The sequence below is a fragment of the Typopeltis vanoorti genome, chromosome 23, assembly GCF_054136105.1.
Source record: "Typopeltis vanoorti isolate ZY-2024b chromosome 23, IOZ_Tvanoo_1.0, whole genome shotgun sequence".
NCBI lineage: Eukaryota > Metazoa > Arthropoda > Arachnida > Uropygi > Thelyphonidae > Typopeltis > Typopeltis vanoorti.
In genome coordinates this window covers 24213343-24239252 of record NC_143571.1, presented here as the reverse complement: position 1 = coordinate 24239252, position 25910 = coordinate 24213343, and the positions used below count along the sequence as shown (strand labels likewise).

The 25910-nt window shown below is 34.5% G+C and overlaps 1 protein-coding gene across 1 annotated transcript in view; it reads left to right on the top strand.

Moving 5' to 3' along the window:
- Nucleotides 1–4971: 4971 nt before the first annotated feature.
- The window catches only part of mRpL21 (mitochondrial ribosomal protein L21), a 74398-nt gene continuing 53459 nt past the window's right edge, over nt 4972–25910 (top strand). The window contains exons 1-2 of the mRNA XM_090413136.1: nt 4972–5078; nt 20563–20721. Of these exons, the coding sequence (XP_090269262.1) occupies nt 4991–5078; nt 20563–20721 (247 nt within the window). The 5' untranslated portion in view covers nt 4972–4990. The remainder of the gene's footprint in view (nt 5079–20562; nt 20722–25910) is intronic.

Here is a 25910-nt window from a genome sequence, read left to right as displayed (position 1 = left end):
AGGCACATTAAGAGCAAGCTGGTGCTTCACTCTCTCTCTCTCTATGGGGCCACATTTTAAAACTTTACTCCTCACAACAAGAATATAAAAGACAGCCTAGTTATAGTTGCAAAATAAAATACTTATTTTTAAATATTCACAATATAAAAACTAGAGGCCTCTGAAAAATTTGTACAGCAATAAAGGGTCAAATATCATAGCACATTAAAAGAAATTCCAAGTGATAAAAAGGAAGCTCCGCCACAGTTAATCCGTTAACGGCTCTAAAATTGCCGTTCAGGGATTAACGGTGGAGGGGAATAATTCCATGATAAAAGATAGAATGCTGAAGAAGTTTTAATCCATGAAAAATGCTGGGGTGGTCTGGCTATTTCATTCACTTTGGTGGATAGGGAGGTTAATCTTATTTTTAAAATTAATTTGCACCACTGCTTGAAATATTCTATAACTGCATTTTTAATTAATTCTGCTTATTTCAGACAAATTATGGAGAATACAGCCGTTTTAGAAATAATTACTTTAATTTCCCAATGTTTTGGCCTTCATATGAAGGTCATCATCTGGAGTACACACACACACACACACACACACACACACACACACACACACACACACACACACACACACACACACACACACACACATATATATATATATATACGTATATATATATGTGAAAAAATAATAATAAATAAAGAAATAAAATAAAATAACTACATCAGCTCTATTCTATTTATAACATCATCAGAGGACAATTTCATATAGATGGTTTTATTACAGCAAAAGTGGTGCCCTAAATTTAACATGAGCGTAATATTAGAGTTAAGATCCTGGATTACACATTTATAATTAACTCTTGGATGGAAAGGTTATGTGGATAGAATATGTGCCTTCGATATTCTTGGGATTTTTAGATCATCGTTATTGTTAAGATTAGGGTGATTGATAAGAATTTCACAGGTTTCTGTGAAATTCTTATCAATCGTTATATGAACGTAAATTCTTAAATTTACGTTCTTATCACTTTTTTGTGTGATGCAAACAACCGGCGCCCTTCCAGTCAATTCTATGTGAAGTAGTCAGACATGATCACAAAGGCTGGATTTACCGCAGTTATTAAATTTAATATGCCGTTTATGTTCATTTCTTCTGATAAGTATTGTGTGTCATGTTTCACCTATATATGACAAATTACATGTGCAATGAATATGGTATACTCTAGGGTGGACCAGCGAAGGAAGTGTATCCCTGGATGAGTTGAGTAAGTTTTTTTAATTTTGCAGGATGTGTAAAGGTGGCATTAAGGTTGTATTTCTGTAGTGTTCTCTTTATTTTATCTGATATCCCTTTAATGTATGGAATGGTTATAGTGTTATTGTAATCCAGTTTATTTTTGTTTTTTAAGTAAGTTCTTGTGAAGAATTATGTTAATAGTATTTTGGCTGCAGCCATTTTCAGGAAGGTATTGCTGATTATTTAATTCCTAATAAAGATTATACTTCCTTCTCCCTACATAACGTTGTTTTGGAGTAGGGGTCTTTCCTGGGTCATGTTTATCTCTTGTTTCTTTACTGCTTTATTATTACATTACGTTTAAAAAAAACATAATCTAATGTTTAAAAAAAAATTTCAATTTCTGATTCCTCGAACCTTTATTTATTCACCTTTTGGCATGGGATAAATACATTTCCACTACATTTGACATTCTGCTTCTGATCTTTCATCATCATCATCATCTTCTTCTTTTTACGTATTAGGCCTAGTGGTCTGTTACAATCTGAAATCGGAAATCCCACGGAATCGGTCGGTCAATTCTTATTCTTGGAATGTCATATGTCTGTAGATGCAGGAGTTCATGGGGACGGTTTGCCTGTTCTGAAGGACGAAAAACCCAAGTTTCCAGGTGAAAAAACCCTACCTCCGTATGAGACCAGCTAACTCACCTTTTGTTGAAAGAGACCAGATAAAGATTCTTCACGTCACTGACGAGAATCGAACTCAGGTCCTTCCGATCAAAGGGCTTCGTCTATATCGACTGAGCTACTCCTTTGATCTTTCATCAGCTGCTCCTCCGATCTTTCATATAATTAAATAAGGGTAAAAGTCGATACCTTCCCTTTCCATATCTAATATCGATCAAATTAAACAAGTTCCTTTTGTCTATTAAGTGATGATCGACCTACTTATTGAAGATGTTCCTGTCAGGAGATCTCCATACCGGCTTGTGGCTATCTTTAAATGTACTGCAAATAATCATATTTCTTGAAGAAATAAAGCAAATTTCTAATCAGTAATAATTTTAATATTCCTCCTTAGTCATTCTCGTAAAGCGTATCTAAATCATTAAAAAGGAAATCCTTTCAATAACTTCCTATTCTTCAGCTGAAGAATGTGGATGCACAGATAAAACTGTTTGCTCCCAATTTGAAAGCGTCAAGAACTTGTGTTTTACCCATTTATTATAACCTAGCCAAGAAAAAAAAAACTCTTTTTGTCCAGGAGCTCAGTAAGGACATGCATAAATCATACTTGGTAGGAATAAATGGAATTTCCAGAGTTTTAATAATACACACCTGCAGCAAGATGCAAGAGCTAGAGATCGCATTTTACCTTACCTGACTCATTTTCGGTAACTAATGCCGCTCCTATATCTTGTATTTATTTTTACTTGCTCAGCTGGTATCTGTCCTAAATCATGGAAGCAAGCTTATGGTTAGCTGATTCCAAAAATAATTTATAACTAAAAATAATTAAAAGTTATTATATAACTTTTTTATTATAGAAAAGTTACTAGAAATTTAATAACTAAAATAATGCCTCATGAAAATCACTATTACCTCTCCTTAAGCCCCTCAAAAATAATACAGGCAGGCTGGCAGTGTTGGATTGTTTGTCCCTTCACCACTTGGAAACTTAACATTTAATCAGTAATTGCCACACTGATTCTGCTTTTATAACCCCCACATCGATCTAATTTATTAATTTATTTCATCCACTTCTGAGCACATGCCATGTTGGGAGTAAGCTTGTACAATGCATTACTCTAAACAATTCCATTCCACTGGATCGTATCTTTCTGCTAAATTCAGTTTATAGCTTCCTCTTTCTTCAGATTTCTCCATCAGTGCAAGAATGTTCCAGGAATCTTTTTTGTGGCTTTCTTGAAGAAAATGTAAGATATTTTCCTCCCAAAAAATATGACTAATCATCACACAAAATAGGCAAACAGAGGAATTTTCAGTAATTTACATTATGCCACGCAGTTTGCAGACATAATACACAGCCACATAATTTAGGTGGTTTTGCAGTGATTCCAAAAAATAACACCAAGACAACATTTGCGATTTTGTTAATCCCATTTCCTGCACATAAATAATCTTTTCGCTGACACCGATCTCAAATCTCATCCAGAGTACGTATTGTTAGCACTTGTACCTTTCATTTTTTCTTTTCGTTTTTGATATGGCCAGCAGGTGTTCAAATTCCAGGCTTCTGTTCTACTTATTCCAAAGATCGACTAACTCGAAAACTGATCGAGGACATGCGCAAAGAAAGTTCCTCTAGCTGGCATCTAGATTTAACCCATAACGGTTTTCTTTGGGCTCTTGAAATGCATTTTCTGTACAAGGATTACATAGATACCCCATTCCTTTCCGTTCTCAATTATCAGAATAAATAAAAGTCAAAATATTATGACTACTTATGTTCTGAAGATTGTTCATCAGATGCATATGCGGATGGAGTAAAAATTTGTATATTACGTCCAACTTAGTCGACAGAGGTTTTCTTTTCTTTTCTGCACAGATTTCTCTGTAACAAACAGTTATAGTTTGCATAAAAAAATAAGCTAACGCCTTTTTAATCCCGTGTAAGAAGCAGGAGAGGCCGTTTAACCCTATCTAACTTTTGGAAACTGAGTGTGCAGTACAATCTCCACTGGCAGTCAATCAGAGATAGCTGGTCTAAGGGTAATTAAGCGGCACGCAGTGAAGAGAGAGAGAGAGAGAGAGAGAGAAAGAGAGATGGCTCAACAAGTGCCGCCATCTCGTGGTCCCTAACCCTAACACGATATATTTAATGTCTGAAATAATGTGGGTTCTACAGTCGATTTTCTTGAGTTTGCGGGACGAAAAACCCGAGTTTCAGGGAGAAAAAACCCGCTTGCCCGTGCCAGAGAACGACTAACTCGGGAACCGGTCGAAAAAAGGGTTAGAAAAATTTCCTCTAGTCCACGAGTAGATTCGAAATTAAGTCTTCCTTCGTGTGGCCAAGCGCCATGGTATGCAAAAGCTACATCCACTGAGCTACACAGGCTCTGGTTTGCATCATCAGTCTTTTACTTTTCTAAATTTCTCCATCGAGATCCATTTCTTCAAACAGCCAACACGTTTATTAACAGAAGCAAATACCGCTGCTAATTTTTCCACTGGAAGCATTTTTTTTTGTGTGTATGGGGGGGGGGATCTCTTTTTATTTTTATTTAATTGTGTATTTGTTTGAGAGCCCTTCTTCCATAGCTTCCAAAACATGCTTTACATTTTCATTGTCAACCTCCAACTCCAGCTCTTTAGCTTGTAGTGCTTGTTACCAATCTCTTGTAAATCTTGTCAAACTATGTGAATGTATGAAAACATATTTTTAGCGGCTTCTTCCAAACACCATTCATACATTCTGCTCTCCAGACAAGTCATGCTGCATCTGTAAGATATTATATTCTTCCAAAAAAAAAAAAAAAAAATCTCGGCGGGTTTTCTCACCTTCAATAGCATCAATAGCTTCGGAAGAATATTTATTAAATAATATACCTTAGGGGTAGCAATAATGCCCTACTCCAGAAAAATTAGGCATTTCATTAAAATAATAATAATAATAATCTTTCTATGAATTTTTCGCACTATATTGAATACCATCACTCGACCAGATTTAATGATTGATCCCCTGACAGTGATTCAGCGTGCTTTTGTCTTGATGGCGCTGTTGCATCAATAATATGGCTGCACACGTGTTTTCGACTATATCACGTTTATTACCTCGTGTGAATGTTTTGAGTCCTATATTGCAAATTCCAATTACTAGAGGTAAAGTTTTTGTTTTCATCTGTGATGTGATTTATATTCTGCGTATGTTTTTTTTCAATTACGACTTCCATGTTACTATCTCTTTTCCTTATATAGAGGCATTAGGGTTTTTTTCATCTCAATAAACTAGCCAGAAGACCAAGTACCGTTAATAGACATGGTGTTTTCATTGCTGAACAGATTATTTTATTGGAAATTCAGAATTTTCACATTAGGCAATTCTGTACCTCCGGACTGTGAAAGAATGACAAGGACCCTTCAGCATCTCCCAGAGGATTACATGGCAGATCAGCGTTCGATATCTTTACAAAAAAAAAAAAAAAAAAAAGAAGCAGCTATTTCCCCCCCCCCCCGTTCTTTCGTAGTCTAGTCGTAAGGAATTGCTTGTTCAGAAAATTTTGAAAATTCCAGGAAATGATGTTTATTGCACTGACACCACAGACATCAATATACCTGAATGAATTGGTCTCATAGCCTTAGTTGCTTCAGCCTTTCTCACTCTTTCCCCAAAGGCTACAACCAACTGGTTATCTTTTGCTTGCATGGTACTGATGTGCTGGGTTTTGCTATGTTTCATGTATGTGTGGGCATGATATATAAAATTTGCACACTGTTTTAATGAACAACTTCAAAACATATAATCTGAAAACATTCATCTTTAAATAGTGGAATCAGTTTGTGTAAATGGAGGGTGAAATAGTTCCTCAAAAAGTTAAACTTGTAAACTTTTAGAAAACAGAAATATGATTTTGAATTGTAATGAAAACTAAAAGTTTGAAAGAAGGATATATCTTTTAAGCCGTGTTCTTTCTTGAAAGATGATACAACTAAATGAAAGTAGTTGTATCATCTACGTTGTTCTTCGGAAACTCGAAGTCAACAATACCACATGACTGGAAGGATGCCGTTCATGTAATATTGCACTATGGAGTTAAGAAAACATAATACAGTTAAAAACAATATCGGACTTCAAAAATGTATATATATATAATCATGCAAAACATACAGCAATAATTAAAATAAAATTAACAAAACAGTGAATAAAATATAATAACACAAAATCAGATCACAAAATAAGGAAATGACAAGCAATATAGCAAACACTTATAAATATTTATTTTGTGCTGAGACAAGTAAAAATACCAAGAGAATGCAAGGAAGCAGAACAGAAATGGCTAAAGAAAAAGGGGAACCTCCAAGTAAATAAATATGAACAATCCACAAGTTGTAGAATCATGTGTACTACAATAAAAAAAAATAATTTATTGTACAGATCTTTCATGTTTCGTATCGTAAGTTACTAGTGTGAGCAGAGAACAACAGGAGGGAGTTTGAATAAAAGAAACAGTAGATTGCATGCATTATATTGGAATCACTATAGATATGCATGCATTCATTGGTTTAAAACTACTGGGCTAAAAATCAAATTTGGTATTTTGAGTTTAAAAATTAAACTTAAGAATACAAATTTATTTAATACAGTTAAGGATAACAATTTCTCACACTTCAGGAATGGTAATGTAGTCATTATGATTGAGATTAGATTGATGAAGTGGAGCTTCAGCATTTTCTTTATTTATATAAACATTCATGTTTATACAAGGATCTATGTAATAGTTTAGTGTTTTCTTATTGGATCATGTGGCTAGTGTTTTAGTGTGCTAGGGCATGTTTGTGAGGCTTGATGAGTTGGATATGGGTCTTGATGTTCCAAAATATGTTTGACTGATCTTCCTGCTTTGCCTGTAGTAAGACAAATTGCCCACACTTGGTACTTTGGTATATGCCAAGTTACATCATTGTTGAGAATTTGTCTATTGGAAAATGTAACATATTATGAATTTGGTTGATAGGTTGGTGAGTAGCAATGGGTTTATATTTTTTCCCTAATAAAAAATATAAACTCATTGCTACCTACAAATCCCTCAAACAAATTCATAATATTATATTCTCCAAAAGACAAACTCTCACCAGTGATGTTATGTGGTATACATCAAGCACCATGTTTGTACAACTTTTTTAATATAGCAAATGGAAAGATCATCAAAAAATTGTATTTTGGAACATCAGGACCTATATCCAACTTGCCAGACCTCACAGATATGGCTTAGCACAGATGGGACTGAAGCCACAGGATCCAATGGAAAAACACTAAACTGTTACATAGATCCATGTATAAACATGGACGTTTTACATAAAGAAAGTATTGAAGTTCCACTTCATCAACTCAACCTCAATCGTAATGAAAACTGCCTTACCTTCCTAAAGTTTGGGAAACTGTTATCCTTAACTGTATTAAATAAATTTGTCTTAAGTTTAATTTTCAAACTCATATTGCCTAATTTTCAGCCTAATAGTTCTTAACTTATGAACATGTGATTGCATATATATGGAGGGATACCAATGTAACTCTGACTACATATCTTAAGACTGATGCCTTATGATATGTAAGATTCAATATCTGTACCAAAAAATTAATTTTTACTGTGGTACATGTGATTCTATAATTATTGATACTCTCCATTATGAAGGAAAAGAAAACAGCAACAAGAATCTCAGCACAAACATTAAAAGGGAAAGAAGAAAACAAAAGCAAAGACTGACACAAGGAAAAAAAAAAAAAAACTGTTAGTATCATCAGCAATAGCAACAACACTAACAAAGTGCAAGAAAATCACAAGAATTTATTGAATGCAACATAACAGTCTTGTGTTATAAAAAAAACCCTAAACATATCAAAATAACCAGCAAAGGTTGGTCGATTGGTAGAGCCTCTGCTACTAATGGCTCATGCAAAAAGTTAAGCAAGTTTGAGCGCGGGTAGTAGCTCTAAGCGGTTCAGTCGTTCGATGCTGTTGGCACACTCTCCCTCGATGAGTCTTTGGACTCCCTGGAGGTGTCAAATAATAATAATAAAAAACTGCCCACAAGCCTGTTATGAGGAGCCAAAAATACTTTATGAAACACTTCACTTCCAGACCTCAAAAGCAGACTTCATGTAAAATTCAGTGAAATCAAAGATTTTTCATAAATAGAAATAGCTACAGCAAAACTGCCACTAGAAACTGGTATCAGAAACCAACAGTACACCACACCTCTGGCTTGTGTCCCTCAAAAGTTAATGTGATTTTTAAAGTCAACATGTGTAAAATAAATATAAAACAGAATAAACAAACATATCATAAAACAACATAAAAATAAACAACACATAAAATAACTATCCCAGTACACTCACAGCATTACTAGAAACACAGGCACCAATCAACCCCCCCTCCCCCCCAGCCTTTGCAAGCTAAGCTTTTAAAGTAACTGAAAGAAACATACCACCATCTCCACAGTAACATAAAACAATCACAAATAAGAAAACTCCAAAAACATAAGCATCAAGAACATCTGGCCTGTGATCCTCAATGCTAACCCAGCATTTTAAACTCACTGAAACCAACATATCATCTACTATGGAATCAAAAACAACCACAAATGGATAATATCTAGTACCAGAAACCACAAACATACTACCAAATGCCTCTAGCTGAGAAGAAAAACACACACTAATAATAGCATGTTCACTTTAAAAATGAATGAACTCCCATTGCTAATCACAAAAAAAAAGAAATAGACAACTTTTTTTGTGATTAGCAATGGTATTATTTTTTGTGTTTAAAAAATAAACGCAAAAAAGCATGATATTACACCACCACCTCTTGAAAAAGAAAAATTAATTAAAATAAACACACTATCACTACAAACAATGGTGCACACATAATAGTACAGCCAACCTATTTCCAGAAACACTGCTATATCAGGAACCACTAAAGAATGAATAACATTGCCTTCATGGGGGGAAAAAAAATTAATACTGGACAATTTGGAACATAAAAAAGAAACACCTCAGCAAGCGTAATGTAAACCAGCTAATAACATCATTTCTGATCTCATAAATCATGTGACATGTAAATGTGTCACATGACTTATGAAACTTTTTCTCTGGTTTGGTCCCTGGGATTTGAAGGGGATAAATTGACTGTAGAAAGGGTACAGAAGCGGATGACAGACATGGTTTCAGGATTGTACAATGTGAGTTATGAGGATTGACTGAAGGAATGTGGACTGCAGCGTTTGGTGGATAGAAGGAGAGGTGATATGATCGAGACTTTTAAACTGTTGAGAGGCAGTTACAGGGTGGGTAGACAGGGTAGTCTTGCAATATGACCTGCCCGCTGTGCCTTGTTTTCATATATGATTGTCACTACTTCTTTTACTACAGTTAATTTTCTGATCGTTATATTTGTGATGTGATCGGTTTTACTTATTTCTAAGATTCTTCTTTCCTTAGCATGCTGGGTGCTTTGAAGACTAGGCTTCTCTTTTTGTGTGGTGCTCCAGGTTTCAAAGGCATAGGTTAAGGATGGGAGGACACAGCTGTTGAGCATGCTAGCTCTTATTTTGATATCTTTTGATATTTTCTAGCTTAGGATCTGTGATTATGGATTTGATATGGTTAAAGGAAGTCCATGCAGCTCTTTTTCTTTTTAGATATTTCTTTAGAAATATCATTGTCTATTTTTAATTGTTTGACCAAGCTATGTGTAGGATTCTACACTTTCTATGGTGAAATTATTTAATTGAACATAGCAGTATTTATTTCTCATCCATTTAACTTTGTCAGGGGTAAATTTTTAGTCCTATTCTACAGGCATCATTCAATTGGTGAAGCATTGTTTCAAGTTGAGGAGGGACTTGAGCTATAACTATTATATGATCTGTAAACATTAGTATTTGGAGCAGCTCTCCATCGATCTTTATACCACCTTATAAGTCAATTTTCTTTAAAGTGCTTTCCAGAGTACATGTAGAAAAGCTTTGGTGATATGACACCTTGTTGCACACCTTGGTTTATGGTGATTAGTTATAGGGTCATTGAATAAGGTTATTTGTGTAGAACTACCAGTGTTAATTTCTTTAATTAAATCGATGCCTTGTTATAGTAGTGCCTGTGAAACTGCATTATGTTCTCTGGTGTTGAAGGGTTTTTTAAAGTCAATAAATAGAAAGCAGAGGGGGATCTGGTATTCTTTGCATCATTCACTGAGTTGGGTGACTGTGTATGTGATGTATTGTAGTATATACTTTTTTTGAAACCTGCTTGTTCTTTACTATTGTTTTCTAGAAGAGTGGTTTTGATTCTGTTTGATATAATTTTTGTCATTTATTTGTATGTGATAACAGACATATAGGATGGTAATTCCAGATGTCTTCTATGTTACCTTTTTTTGAAGAGAAGAACTGTTTCTGATGTCTTCCGTTTTGATGGTATTTTTCCTTCTAAGTACCAAGTAAATCTTTTAGCCAGAGAGCTTTATAAAGTTGGAGTCTTCCTTGTTGAGTACTCTCAATTTTCATATGATCAATGCCAGGGGCTGTATTAGGTTTCACATTTTTGAATGCATATTCTGTTTTGTCTGGGAGCATTTCTGGTACATCGTATATATATATATTATCAAGTTTTGGTTTCAGTAAAAGATATTTTGATGCAAAAAGTTCATTGTAGAAGTCTTGTACTATCTTTTCCATTTTTGGTCTGTTTGTGTGTCTTCTTCCATCTTGATCTAATAGTGTTGTTGGAATTAGCCTTTTCATAATTAATTCTCTTTTATCTCTTTTAAAACTTTTTAGATTCAGCATCATTTCTCAGCCTTTTTTCCCTTAGGTTTGATAGTTCTCTGGGATCTTCTTTCTTGATGCTTTGCAAATAATTTTATATTCAAGTTGTGAGTTAGTTTATTTTTCAGTTCTCTTCTCTCTTATTTTAGCAAATTCAAGGTTTGTATGTAGAGTCTTTCTTTTTTGGGGTGTTCTTGATTGACTTTAGAATTTTCCAGGCACCTAGATAGATTTTTCAGGAGCATGTCATAATTTTTGTCATTGTCATATTCAGTAATATTCCATTTTATTTGATCAACAGATTGCTTGAACAAATCAGGATCTAAATGCTTGAGTTGCTTTGCATGGTTTGAGATTGCCCATATTTTTCCTCCTTTATTTTGGTCAATTTGTAGATGGCTCTTAGTAGTCAGTGATCTGAATGGATGCCAAAATACTTTCTGCCAATTGTTCCTACATCTTGAACTGTTCTTTTGCAGTCTGTTAAAATGTAGTCTTATTTCATTTCTTATATTGCCATTTGGGGATTCCCAAGTCCACCTTTTTCCTGCTTTTTTTTTGGAAGAAGATATTCATGATAAAAAGTTTTTCTGCTTCTGCAAATTCTAGAAGTTTCTGTCCTCTTTCATTTTTATTACCTAGTCCAAAAGGACCAATAAAAGTTTTTTTGATTTCTCCCCTTCTCAATTTTAGCATTTAAGTCACCACAGACAAAAGCACATAGATTTTTTTCTGTAGTGGCTCCTCTCAAGATTCTTCTAGAATTCATTTGTCTTGTTATCACTTGAGGCAAATGTAGGAGCATAACATGTTAATTTTAAGGGTAGCCTTTCTTCCAGAGAGAATGTTACAAGAAATTATTTTCTTTGTTAGTCTTTTCCTTATAATGAATCCTACTCTGCCTTGTTGGTTGCTGGACCTAAGAAAATTAATGGGCCATCATTCCATCGTGCTGTTAGTTCTTTTGATCTTTTCGTTTCGTTTATGCCCAGAATGTCAATTTTTTTGTTGCCTAATTCTTTAAGTAGGAAGTCAATTTGGGAATCATTTTGTCAGAGTGCAGGTATTCAAGGTAAAAAGAAAAGCCAAAAGATGGCCTTTCTTCATCTGCAGGATTGTTAGCACCCCTGACTCTATCTTTTTCTTTTCTGCCATCGTAGAAAAGTTGGTGAGAGTTGTATAGGACTCGGGAAATATTCTTCTGTTTTGATGTCATTTGTCATATTATTGCTGTTTATTTTGCTTTGGTCTTTTTTGTACTTCACCAACCAGGGTTCTGAAATATACCACTTTCCTTGTTCGCATCCTGTCTGAAGGACATTCACCAACAAGCAAGAAATCTAGTTCTCATACCCTTGATAACATTTTTACTGAATTTCCAGAGATAAGCCACTTGTTCTTCCCCATCAATCCAAGTGCTGAAATATTTCCTCTGCATCAGTCCTCTAAAACCCTTTTAGTAACTTAAATGTTTCTATCGTCTCCCTTTTACTCCTATCAACAAACTTTTACAACCCTCAATCAATCTTTATAGTGAGCAACATTCCACAGACCACTCCCCATTTTGATCACTTGCCTCTGGATTTTATCCACCATATCCATATCCTTGAAACCCAGGTGACAACCAGAACATGGTAATCCAAGTGTGGTCGTATCAAGGCCTTATAAAGAGGAATGATAACTTCTGTTTCAGTAAACTATTGAGTTCAGTTTTCTAATCTCAGAAAAGTTTTTATGTGCATTTTTAATTACTCTCCAAGGATGCAGAACTGTGAAGTTAATAATTTGGGACAGTATAATGTATCAAACCTTCATAGATCAGTAAGAATATTTTGTGCTTAATAAAAAGCAAGTGATATCCCAAGGATCAAAATGAAAAAAGAAGCCTATCATAAATGGTTTAGAGCCATAGCTAAAATTGAAGTCAGAAAAAGACAGAGAATCATGGAGCAACTTTGTTTCTAATTTAGAACGATTTATATAAGATAAGACCCAATGTACAGTATATTACATTTTGAAACATTTAAATACAGATACTAAAGAAAACATAAAATTAAACACTGAATTGAAATTAGAAGAATTTCTATACAGAATTGTGAACAGATAAATATTTTAAAAAAGATAACTGGCAAACATTTAATGAAAAGGAAATAACTAAAGAAGAATTAGAAATCAGCCTGAAAGAGACAAGAAATAGAAAATCACCTGGAGAAGATCAATTAGGTTCAGAATTATTTAAATATTCAGGAATAAGGTTCAAAGAAAGACTCTTATTATTTTTAAATAAAATCTATTCAACTAGTAACCCCCCCCCACCAATAGAATGGAAAAAAGCAATTGTGATCCCTATCTTTAAAAAAAGGTAGTAGAGATAACCTTAAAAATTATAGAGGTGAAGTATACTAAATTTCTGTTACAATGTTACAAAATATATAGCACAATTTTAAATAACAAACTAATAAAATATTCTGAAAACTTTATTTTCGAAGTATAGAATGGAAGAAAAGGATGATCATGTATAGACCCGGCCTTTTGCCTAAAATTAATAATAGAGAAGAGAATACAATTCCACCATAGCGCAATTGGAAGAATAGCAGAACATTGCACTCTCAATTGGAAAAGACCTGGGTTCGATTCTCATCCTGACGAGGGGAATCCTTATATGGGGCTTTTTCAGTTGAAGGTGAGTTAGCCGATCTCATATGGTGGTAGCAGGGTTTTTTCTCTTGGAAACTTGGGTTTTTCATCCTGCATACAGACAGATCAGCCTTCAGAACACACACAATTTACAAAAATTACTGTTGTTGGTGATGATGGACGATAGGTAGCGTTGATAGCAGTAGTATCATAGTTGGAGAATTAAGTGGTAGTGGAGAGGATGAGATGTATTTAGCAAAGTAGAGTAGTCTGCCCTCCCGTCCTTGGACTCTCTGGAGGTGTTATGTAATAATAATAATAACAATTTAGAAACACGTTACATTTATTGACTTTGAAAAAGCATTTTATTTAACATATTAAAAGAAAGACAAATACCAAATAATATTCTGTATGAAAATAATCAAATACACATAAAATTAAATCATGAGCTATCACATACGAGAGAGAGATAAACTAAGGAATCCGACAGGGATGTTCCCTTTCAGCAACTCTTTTTAATATTTATCTAAATGAAATAATAAAAATTGAATAAAAATTTCCATCAAGGTATTAAACTTTCTCCTACTGTGAATTTAAACACTCTCCTTTTTGCCAATGACCAAATAATAATTACAAATTCTGAAGATAACTTACATATAGTTTAAATTTAAATGAGATAGCCAAAGATTATGGAATGATAATATCAACAGAAAAATAAAAAACAATAGCCTTTAAAGGACAAGATCCAGTAAGAACTAAAATAGTAATAGATAACAAGATTTTAGAGCAGGTGAGTTCATTTAACTACTTAGGATGTATGATCATATATGAAAATGGAAAAGATATAAACCTAAAAATTGCAAAATATTTAAAAATAACAGGTGTAATTAACTTTATATTTAAACCAAACCTAGTACAAAAACAAACCAGACTAAAAGTATACAGTACATAGCCCTACCAGTCCTATTGTATGGAAGTGAAATCTGGACAATAAAACAAAGATTAATAACAGCTGAAATGAAGTTTATGAGAAAAACTGCAAAGTATACTCTATTTGATCACAAAAGAAATTATGAAAGAATTAAACCAGGAATCAATAACAGAAAAAAATAAAAAAAAATATAAACATTAATGGATGGAACACATTGAAAGAATGAAAACAGAAAGATTACCAAAACAAGCCTTAAATTATAAACCTTTAGGAAAAAGAAAACCCAGGACATCCTTTTAAGAGATTCAGTGATGACTTCTAAGGCCAGAACAGGCCACTCTAGGTCTAAATCCTTGACAAACATGATGATGATATTCCAAGGAGTAAGACGGAATCTGCAGTAAAGTTCCTTTTATTGGAAGTGTAGTTGGAACTGCTCGATTAAATGTATTCCCGTTGCCTGAGCTTTATTTTTCATGCCTAATTCAGCAAAATAAAAGAAAGATGTATAAGGAAACTTACTCACAGAAAGAAGACATATGCAAGTATATTATTTAAGGGCATTTTAACTTTGATTGTAGTCTCCTTTTTCTTCTTGAGTATTCTGCAATTGAGCAGGTTCTTCTTTTAGTAGCATAAACTTTCCTTCCACTCTCTTCTGTTCTGAGCCTTCTCTTTCAAGGTTATTTACCTGTCTCCATTCAGCATGTCATCTAGCATTGTTTTCCTTACTCTTCCTCTGGATCTTTTCCCATCTATTTTTCCTTCGATGGCATCTCTGATGATTCCATTCCCTCTCAGAACATGTCCGATCCAGTTTCCCTTGCTTCTTTTTATCCTCTTTAACAGACTTCTTTCTTTCTTTCTTCTTCTACTCTTTTTAAGACCTCTTCATTAGTTATTTTATCTGTCCATTTGATTTTTCCATCCTTCTCCAAATCCACATCTCAAAGCTTTCCAAAATCTTAATTTCTTCTTTCTTCAATGTCCAAGTTTCAGCTGCATAGAGGGCAGCACTCCATACATAACATTTTATTAGTCTTTTCTATCCATTTTACTTCTGAATAAATTCCATTCTCTATTAAAGGCATCTCTTCCCATTGCTATTCTTGCTTTTATGTCACTTTTACATCTTCCATCACTGCTAATAACACTACCTAGATATTTAAATGTCTTTACTTTATTCAATTTTTCCCCATTTATTCTAATCCCTATTTGCCTCTTTCCTTGCTATTTTCATTACTTTTGTTTTTCTGATGTTGATTTTCATTCCATAATTGATACAGGATTCCAGTAATCTGTTCAACAGGTGTTGTAGTCCTGTTTCAGTGTTTGATAATAATGCCTTGTCATTTATATAAAATAAAGAGCCAATAGGCTTCATTTTGCCAATGTAAACATTATTTAAATTAAGGGGATATTAAATCCCACATTGTTTTAAAACCAAATAAGAAACTGAAAGATCGGAATCAAAGAGTTTCATGCCGAATATAGTAACTATAAACGTATTGACGACTACTAGCGTAAACTAAAGCACGTAGTTCGAGTACGTAGTACAAACTAGGGCAGGGCAACTCATAGCAAAGGTGGAGAAAGTTCTGATCACTATTCTTAGTATTTTCCATAATGTAAAACCCATCTCCTTGGAGATGTATGATGTTATACATTATGGTGGGAGGTCACTACCCAGACCGGTTTTGATCTTTATTGAGATCTCATCAGTGAGTAGCTAGACCGAAGTATAATACTAAGGGTATAGTGAAAAGAACTCATATACTCTGCTATATGAGTTGTCAAAAAGGTGCACCCATAAATTATTTAAAATAAAGAGCCAATAGGCTTTATTTTGGCGATGTAAACATTATTTAAATTAAGAGGATATTAAATTCCACATTGTTTTAAAACCAAATAAGACACTCAAAGATCGGAATCAAAGAGTTTCATGTCGAATATAGTAACTATAAACGTATCGACGACTACTAGCGTAAGCTAAAGCACGTAGTTCAAGTACATAGTACAAACTAGGGCAACTCATAGCAAAGGTAGAAAAAGTTCTGATCACAAGTTTCTTATTCGGTTTTAAAACAATGTGGGATTTAATATCCCCTTAATTTAAATAATGCCTTGTCATCTTATTGCAAATATCTGTCTACCTCCAATCTTTATTCCTTCTTCTGAATTCTCCAGTGCTTCTTTAAACATTGCTTCAGAATACATGTTAAACAAAATTGGTGACAGAAAACAGCCTTGTCTTACTCCTCATCCAATGATACCTGGTTCTGTTGTACCATATATGTCTCTCACCATGGCAGTTTGTCCGATATACAGGTATCCCTTGCTTAACGCAGTTTTGCTTAACATGGGATTTGATTAATGCGGCGAAATTAATTGCAACAATCCCTTGATATAATCGGCAAGAGTTTTGATTAACGCGCCTTTAACCCTGCGGAGCTTGCAGCTGATCTGACAGATACATGCAAAATGTTTAATATTGATATTCTTACACAATTCAGTGTATGGCTTGGAGGTCATGAGTAGCTGTGCATTCATATGTTACGAGTGATATTCCGCACTGTTTTTGCTGTCGGTTTGGTTTAACACATTATGTAACGGTTTGTGATATTTGAGAGTAAATTGTATCTGAGAGATACCGCGACCTCCGATGTCAGTATGGTATGGTTTTTTTTTTGTTTGTTTTTTTATTCTTTGTTCAATAATTTCTAGATTGTAACTGAAAATAAATAAACCATCATGTATTACTGAAATAGAGAGCCAAAGGCTTATTTATCATACATGTCCTCTAGGAGATGTGCTGTACATTATGGAAAATACTAAGATCTTTACTACGAGTTGCCTATAAGGTTGCTTATGCTTGCATCTGACGAAACTTTTAGTTTCTATATATTCAGCACGAAACTCTTGTAGTTTCTGTATTCTGCTATGAAATAATATTGGATTCAATATCCACTTAATTTGTACCATTATATATGCAGTGTTTTTTCTTTATGTTTTATTGCTTGTTTGCCGAGGTCTGGAGAGTCATTTTGCTTGTTATAGAATTTATGCGAATAAGGAAAAAACTAAAACTGTTCAAACGACTCTTGATAACATCTTTTGATAAAAAAAAATGTACGTACAAGTATTTATTAAACATTTACTTTGCATTCATTTTTTATCTTTCCTAAAAGAGTACCATATAAAACGAATTATTAATACTGTAATCGATCATGGACGAATTGTAATTTTTACCGTTGATTATTAGATTTGATTAACGTGATTTTGATATGTGCGGTAACATCGAGCGATACCTGTATAACGAAATAATTAGCCTTCTGTCTTTCCAATCTATACCAATATTTTCTATTACTTCCACTATCTTATCCCATTTACAAAGTCAAAAGCTTTTTCAAAATCTATATAACAGATATTAACTTCTTTATTCACTTCCAGACTTCTTTCACTTACTATCTTTCACTTACTATTCTTAACAATCCAATCACATCTCTTGTTTCCTTACCCTTCCTGAAACCAAACTGATCTTCTCCAAGAAATTCTTCCACCTTAGATGCAATTCTTTGTGTTAAGCTTCTCATAAATATTTTTGATGTATGAGAAATCAGGTTTATTGTTCTAAAATCCTTGCAGTTCACTGCATTAGTTTTCTTTGGTATAGGTATAAATATTAAAGTCATAAAATCTTTTGGTAGTTCTCCTTTGTTATAAATTATATTTATTATTTTGGTTATTTCTTCAGTTCCTTTCTTCTAAAGTTGTTTGAGAAATTCTGCAGGTATTTCATCTATTCCTTCTGCCTTTCCACATTTTAGTTCTTTAATGGCGATTTCAACTTCTGTCTTCAAAATCTCTGGGCCTAGATCATCTTCATTTACCTTCTTTATATCTTCTAATGGCAACTCATTTGGTCTATTTTCCTTGTCATATAGATCTTTAATATATTCCTTCCATCTGATTAGGATTTTATCTTCTTCAGTTATGATTTCTCCATTCTTATTTTCTATGCCTCTAGCTCGAATTCCGTTTCTCTTGTGATTCATGCTTCTTGCTTTTTCATATAAATGATCATACCTTCCCTCTCTCTCTCATAATTTTCCATTTCTTCACATTGTTTTTTAAGTCAATCTTCTCTACTTCTTCTGCTTCCCTTTTCAATTTGTTATTCAGTGTTCTATATTGTATTTTCCCTTCTGGGGGTGTCTTTATTTTTCCATTTTCTTCTTTCTTCCATTTGAGAAATCATCTTATTAGTTATCCAAGGTTTTTTTATTCTTTTAGCTCTTACATATCCAATTTCTTCTTCTGCAGTCTTCTTTATTTTCTCTTTAACTTGTTCCCATTTCTTTTCTGGATCTTCCGTTTTGACAAAACTTGTTTCCTCTAATCCTTTCTTCAATCTATTTCCAAATTCCTTGGTATTTTTTAATTTCCCTAAGTTCCATTTTTTCCTTTTCATAGCTTCTTTTATTTTCTTTAGTTTCACATTTTTTTCTACGAATAGTAGGTTGCGGTCAGAGTAAATATCAGCTCCAGGATATGTGCATACATTTTTTACACTATTCTTGTATCTTTGCTTTATTATAATGTAATCAATTTGATACCTTTTTGTATCTCCTAGTTTTTTCCATGTGTATAGTCTTCTCTTAGATTTTTAAAACCAAGTATTCGTAATTATTAGCTTATTTTCTTTACAGAATTCCACTAAACTTTCCCCTCTCTCATTTCTATTATTACCTAGTCCTTATCTTCCTACTACACTCCCATCCTCTTCTTCTCCTACAACTCCATTCCAATCTCCCATTATAATCATATAGTCTTTTCTTTTCTCTTCCTTAATTAGTTCTTGTAATTGTTCATACATTTCCTCATCCGAATGGTCACTTATTGGCATATATACCTGCATTATTATTATGTCCACCGGTGCCTTCAATTTTACCACCATAATCCTGTCATTCAGACAGTTTATGCTAATGATGCTCTTTGTAGTATTTTAAGGAATTTGAGAGGTAAGACAATCAATGAATGAATGAACATAAACATTAAAATAGATGTTGCAAAGGAAATTTTCAGATGGTCATGTGAAACTACAGAACTTTAAGCTGAATGCTGTGTTCAGTTTGTTTAGTAAAGGATTTGATGTTATCTTTCAGAGTTCTATTTAACTGAGTCAGAGAGAGTGAAAGAATTTTATTGAGCTCCTACTGTGCAATTTCTTAGATTTAGCCTGCTTTCTCGTGGATTATTTGCTCCTCAGTACATTGTTCTTAGATACCACACCATCGGTCTCATAGCCATATTGTCAGCTTCACATCTATCTGCATTTGTTCCACTTTGTGTAATAGAGTTCCATGTGGTATTCTGTCTTATGCCTTTTGCAAAATTTAGCACTGTCATGTAGTCATTCCATTTATCCAACTTAGTCCTTACTCTCTCATAAAAAAGTTAGCAATTTACTAATGCATGACCTATCCTTCACACATGCTGTCTTCCTCCCCCTCATATCATTCTTATCTACCCATTCCTGAATTCTGCCTTTGACCAACTTTTCCAATACTTTTACTTCCACTCTCGAGATACTGATTGGTCTATAATTTGCTACTGTGGTCTTGGAGCATCCTTTATGCCAAAGAACTAGTTTGCCCTTCTACCACTTCCTTTTGACTTTACAAAGCTGAGACATAAGTTAAACAGCCTGGTCAGATTCAATGCCAGTTCCTTCGTATATTATCATAATATGTCAGCCATCCAATCCCACAGCCATATTTGCATTGAATTCTGCAATATCCTAAGTACTTCTCCAATTCATTAACTTCTATTTTCACTTCATTTCTTGTTGCAGCTGTCACAGCAATATCCTCACTTGGATGATAGATCCTTTCAAATTGATGACTGTTATTGAATTTATTTACTAAACTTACATGTTACTAAATTTTCTGATTATTATTTTTATTTATTATATTATTAATTATATTTACTATTATTTATTTATTATAATAATTATTATTATTTGGTTATTAAACTTAGCTTTCAAATTTGCATTATTATATTTATCTTCACTTTTGTTTAGCCAAACAAGAATTGTGTAACGATAATTTATCTTTATTCAAGTAAGAATAAGAATTTATTTAAAAAAAAAAAGATATGTTTAGCTGGCAATAGTTTTTGTGATGATCACTTGCTTATATCTTTTTAAATTTAGATATTACTTATGTTTGGTACATATTTTAATTTATTTAGAAATCATCAAATCATCACAGTTTTTAAGTCCATGTTTTCAACTGAGAGCTTTGCGATCAAGGCCACAGCCTTCTATTAAGGAAGAAAAGTCTTACCATGCAAGTGCATTGGTTCCTGAGGTTGTAAATACTGATGATTTAGATGACAAAATTTCAAAAGGTAATTATATTATTGAAAAGTGCTATTAATTTTGTATTTTGACAGCTTGCACGATTTAGTTTTAAAAAAGTTTTTGTGCCTATTATGGGAAGAGTATTTATCTGTCCTTGTGAATGTTGCATCTTCTTGATTCTAAAACAAGACAGAAATAATTTATTTTACAATAATTTCAGAAGCTATTTTCAGCCTTCGAAGAATACATCACTGCGACTCACTAGCTTGAAAAGTTACAAAAGAAAAAAATAATAAATAGAAAGTAGATTATTTTGTTGAATAAAAATATATGGTACTATTGTCTTATAAATTTTAAGATCACTCTAAATCTCGCTCAGCAACCTTAAAGAAATCACTACTAAACTCGTCAATTGAGCAGTTATTTATTTAAGCTTATGGCTACATGAAAACTGGTAAGTGAAAAGTACAATCACAATTTCCAGAAACAAATGATGAAAATCTTAACATATAAAAGTTCATTACATAAAAGGCACAACCTGCTTTCTAAGTCTTTCCTTTTTTTAAAAAAAAAATATAAAGCAAAAGTAACTTGTCATAATTAAGCCAGGGACAATTATCGTCTTGCTGCACCAAGTATGACAAGGCTGCATGTTCTCACAACACAAAAGTAGCTGTACCCAAGGTTTAAGTACAGAGCAGTTGTGTCGTGTGTGAGAAAACTTGATCCATTAGAGGAGGGTCCGTTTCAAACTGTATCATCATCTTCTAACATGAGGAGGAGTTCTGCTGATACTATGACGAGGACTATGAGAGTAACTACGAGAATAACATCTTCACAGTGAGACGGGACCGTAATCTTCTGTTTCTTCCATAACCACCGCCACCATCATACCAACTACAGGTCAGGGTCCAGGCTGGAAAGCCAATTCAAGGCCTCATCCGTCACTCACCTTGTGGATGTCTTTTAGGCCACCACCGTGAAATTGGGGCTTTCTGCAGTCGTACACAATATGAGTAATCATCTGAGCCATGGGAGAACAATCACAATAAGGGTGATCTGACAGCCCCCATTTATGTAGAAGATAGCCACATCTGCCCTGACTAATTCTGATGCTGTTTATGGATGACCAAATCTTCCTAGGAAGATCAAAACCAGGCTGCGGAGCACGTGGATCTTCTACCAGGAAGCCGTTTGTTGGGAGATTGTTGGACCAGTATTCTCTCCATATGTCAGATATTGATGGCAGCGCAGCTGAAGAGAGTTCGTCCATGGACCAGAGAGGCTTTCTAGATTTGAGGCGAAGACTAGGTGGGCTTATGAGAGTCTGGTGTAGAGGTGGGTTGCTCATTGCTTTATTAAATTCTTTAATCGAGGCTTGTCTTCCATATGTGTGGTGGAGCAATGTTGGATAGAACAGGCAGCCAGGAGAGAGGGGTGCTTTTCACTGTCCCACTAATTGTGCACATGGTAGAGTTTAGCTGGGTGCCTATAATGTTAGTGTGTGTACTTCTTTCCCAGACAGGGGCACAATATTCTGCTGCAGAGAATGTGAGGGCTAGTGCAGATGACCTTAGGACTTCTACACCACAACCCCAGGTTGTTCCAGCAAGCCTTGAAATGATGTTATTTCTGGTTTTAATTTTATTGGAGAGGTTGATGATGTGCCTTTTATAGGTTAAGCTTCTGTCCAGGCTTACTCCAAAGTATTTTAGGTGAGGCTCATGTTCTACCATTTTTCCACAGAAGGAAAAGTTGAGTTGTCAATTCGCCTCTGCATTGTACAGGTGAAATACTGAGGACACTGTTTTCGTTGGATTTGGCTTCAAGTACCACTGCTTGAAGTACTCTTCCATGGTGTTCAGGTCTGTATTTAAGGTTGATTCTAGGTTGGTAAAGGAGGTGGATTGATGTAAGATCGCTAAGTCATCGGTGTACATATACTTGCTTGATCTGGTATGAGGTAGATCATACACATAGATGTTAAAAAGTATAGGGGATAACACAGAGCCCTGAGGAAGACCGTCATGAAGGAATCTGGGCCTGCTCTTTTTTCCGAATTGAGCAGTGACTCGCTATGACAGGCAAAAACCCACCACCAAGCAGAACCCCTCTAATTCTCAGGAAGTAAGCAAGTTAAAGATGAACATTATGAATAATAAAATGTGACACCTTATTATTAAACTCTGGATTAGAGCTAATTGTAGAAAGTTTTTTACTTGGTTATAAGTTAAATGAAACTTATGAAGAAATCTTTCTTCTTGTTTAATCATTTATCCAAGTGTAAACAAACAAAGGTTGCACATGATGTATCTTTGTATATATAAGGGCAATATACAAATGAAAAAAACTTTCCACAATTAGCTTTAATCCAGAGTATTTTAATAAAGAAGTGTGAAACCTTTTCACCACTAGTATATGGGAAATATGTGACTTCTTCATTACTTCAAACCTAGGTGTCTCTTCTGGCTCCCACACTGATGAGGCCTCAATAAAGCCTGGTTAGTGGCCATTCCTATAATTCACAGCATTATACACACCTCTCTCATATTTGCATTATGAGATACTAAGATGATGCAAATATGAGAGAGGTGTGTATAATTACAAGTAGCCTAGTCATGAGGATACTCCATACACAAACTTTGTTTGTTTGCACTTGGATAAAGCATTAAACAAGAATATATATATATATCCCATACATGAAAGGCCTATAGCAAATGGATATCATGTGAGGGCAGGGTTAGGAATAGTGTAATCTGTTGATATTCTTAAAATACAAGATTATAGTGCTTTGGAAATGCTTCATGAGGGAGACTGTTCCACAGAATTGAGGTGGAATGAAAGATAACTGAGAGTAGCAAGTTCAGTGAGTATGCAGTTCGACTGTAAAATGATGTTCAGTGGCTGTAACATGAGTTCCAGTAGATCTGAACAATGACCATAGAAATATCTGTAGAAGAGAGACATAATGCAGAAACTGATCTTCTATGGGAAAGTGGCTGAAGAGAATCTATGAGAGAAATATCATTTATTAACTGGACTGCCCTTTTCCAAGCAGCATCAAGAATTTAGGAGATTTTATGTGCACCACCCCATACATAAGAGCAATATTCCAAAGGTGGTCTGATTTGGGATTTATACAGAGTAAGTACCTGTTCAGCAGAGAAGTAATGTCTTGACTGGAAAAGGATGCCAAGTTTTTGGAAGCTGTTGATGCTATAGAAGTGATATGATGTGCCAGGAAGTGTTTGGAGTAAGAGTCAGTCTGAGAAGAGAGATTTAGTCTCGACTGTTTAGCTGAGCATTATCAAAAGTAAATGAAGAATATCTAAAGCCTTTTTTTATGGGAAAATAAGCAAAACTGTTTTTTAAGCATTGAAGTTGACAATGTTGTTTTCACCCCCAATCAAGAATACTGTGATCTGTGTTCAGGGTGCTTGTTATAGATGATCTTGATATTGAAGCTTCAGATGTTTGTGCATTGCATAGCTTGTCATATGAGTAGGATGAGGAAGTGTGCTAGGCATCAGCCTATTCATAAGTTTGCATCAGCAAACTTATGGACGATTTGCATTCAATGAGAGCAGGTCATTTATATAAATAAGAAAGAGGGCAGGTGAAATGACAGAGCCCTGAGGGACACTGGCATTGACAGGAAGGTCTGAGGAGAGAACACCATCCACCATTACACATAGGGATCAATCTGAGAGAAAATTGGCATTCCATTTACACAAGAACAAAGGCAGTCTAAATAATGATACCTTGTTGAGGAGCCCTCGATGTTAGACCCTATCAAAAGCCTTGGGGACGTCAAGAGCAATGGTTTTTCCAAACTTTTCCCATGGAATGTGTTCAAATATGAATGATGTAGGCAGGAGATCTGTATATCTGGAGTAGTGAAATCCATGCTGGCAGTCACTAATTAGGTAGCAGTTCTCAAGGTATTGGAGAAGTTGACTGTTGATAACCATTACTTTAGAAAACTGACGTGAGTGCAATAGGTCAGTAGCTTGATAATAAACATAACTTTTTTTTTTTTTTTTGGGAACTGGTTGTATATTAGCTTTCTTCCATGCTGAAGTGTAGATATCAGCTGAGCACAGTTTAGTGAAGAATCTTGAACACCTTGGATACTTGTAGTATTCAAGGTGTTCAAGATTCTTCTGATGGAAAGTCATAGAAGGAATGAGATGCAATGTTCTAGGTAATAAGGAAGGAGGTAATTTGCCAGGGTTATCTATATAGGAATTGGCAGAAAAGAATGAAGCTAAAACATCTGTCTTGTTTTAGGTGATGTTACAATGCTACTGTTAGGGTACAAAGATGGACAAAGGTTGAGTTCAACAGCTTTGTTGAGGGACCAGAAGGCATGCGAGTTTTCTGCATTTTATGATGCAGATCCTTGTTGAATTTAGACTTTGTCCTTCTAATGGTGATTTTAAAAGTGTTGCAGACAATGTGTAGGCTGTGAATGAAGCTGGGATTTTGGTTTCAAGCCATTTGTGAAAGGCTGTTTAATTCTCTTTAACAGCCTTGGCACACTTTTTGGAGAACCGTGGTTTGGATAGGGGTTGAGGAAATTAAACAGAGTGAGGAATGAAAGTTTCCACTCCAATATGGATTATTTCTGTAACAAGATCACAACAAGTATCTGGATCTGAAGAAAAAACAGTAGTCTGACCATGAAAAAGAGGAGTAGAAGTCATCCAATTCATTGTTGTAATGCTAGGGCATGTTAGATTGTGAATGGCTGAAGGAACGACATTCCACCAGACACGAAATCTTGGATAAGATTGTGATCTGAATTGTCAAGAGGAGCAGTCAACTGAACAGAATACCTGGAAGGAGAACTAGTTAAGAAAAGATCTATAGTGTTGGGTAAATGAAGAGGATTGTCAAGAATTTGGGTAGGGAGTTCAATGATCTATTTTAAATCATTGCTTACAGCAAATATCTCTGTCTCTCTTCCAGTTTGGTCAGTGGCATAGCTGGGGGGGGGGAATCTGCCCCAGGTGCCACTTTTCATCTGAGACATAATTTTATTTTTCGACGATTCTTTTATTTATGTTAACTTAGTAATTTTTATTACTTAATAATTAGTTTTTAACAACTATACTTACAACTAAAATAAACATAGTGTTTTAATTTATTTCCCTAAATGTCGTTTTGACTTTTTGTAATTTTTTGGTGTGTATTGAGAGGGGTGGCAAACTCAGGAAACTCCCTAGGCAACAAA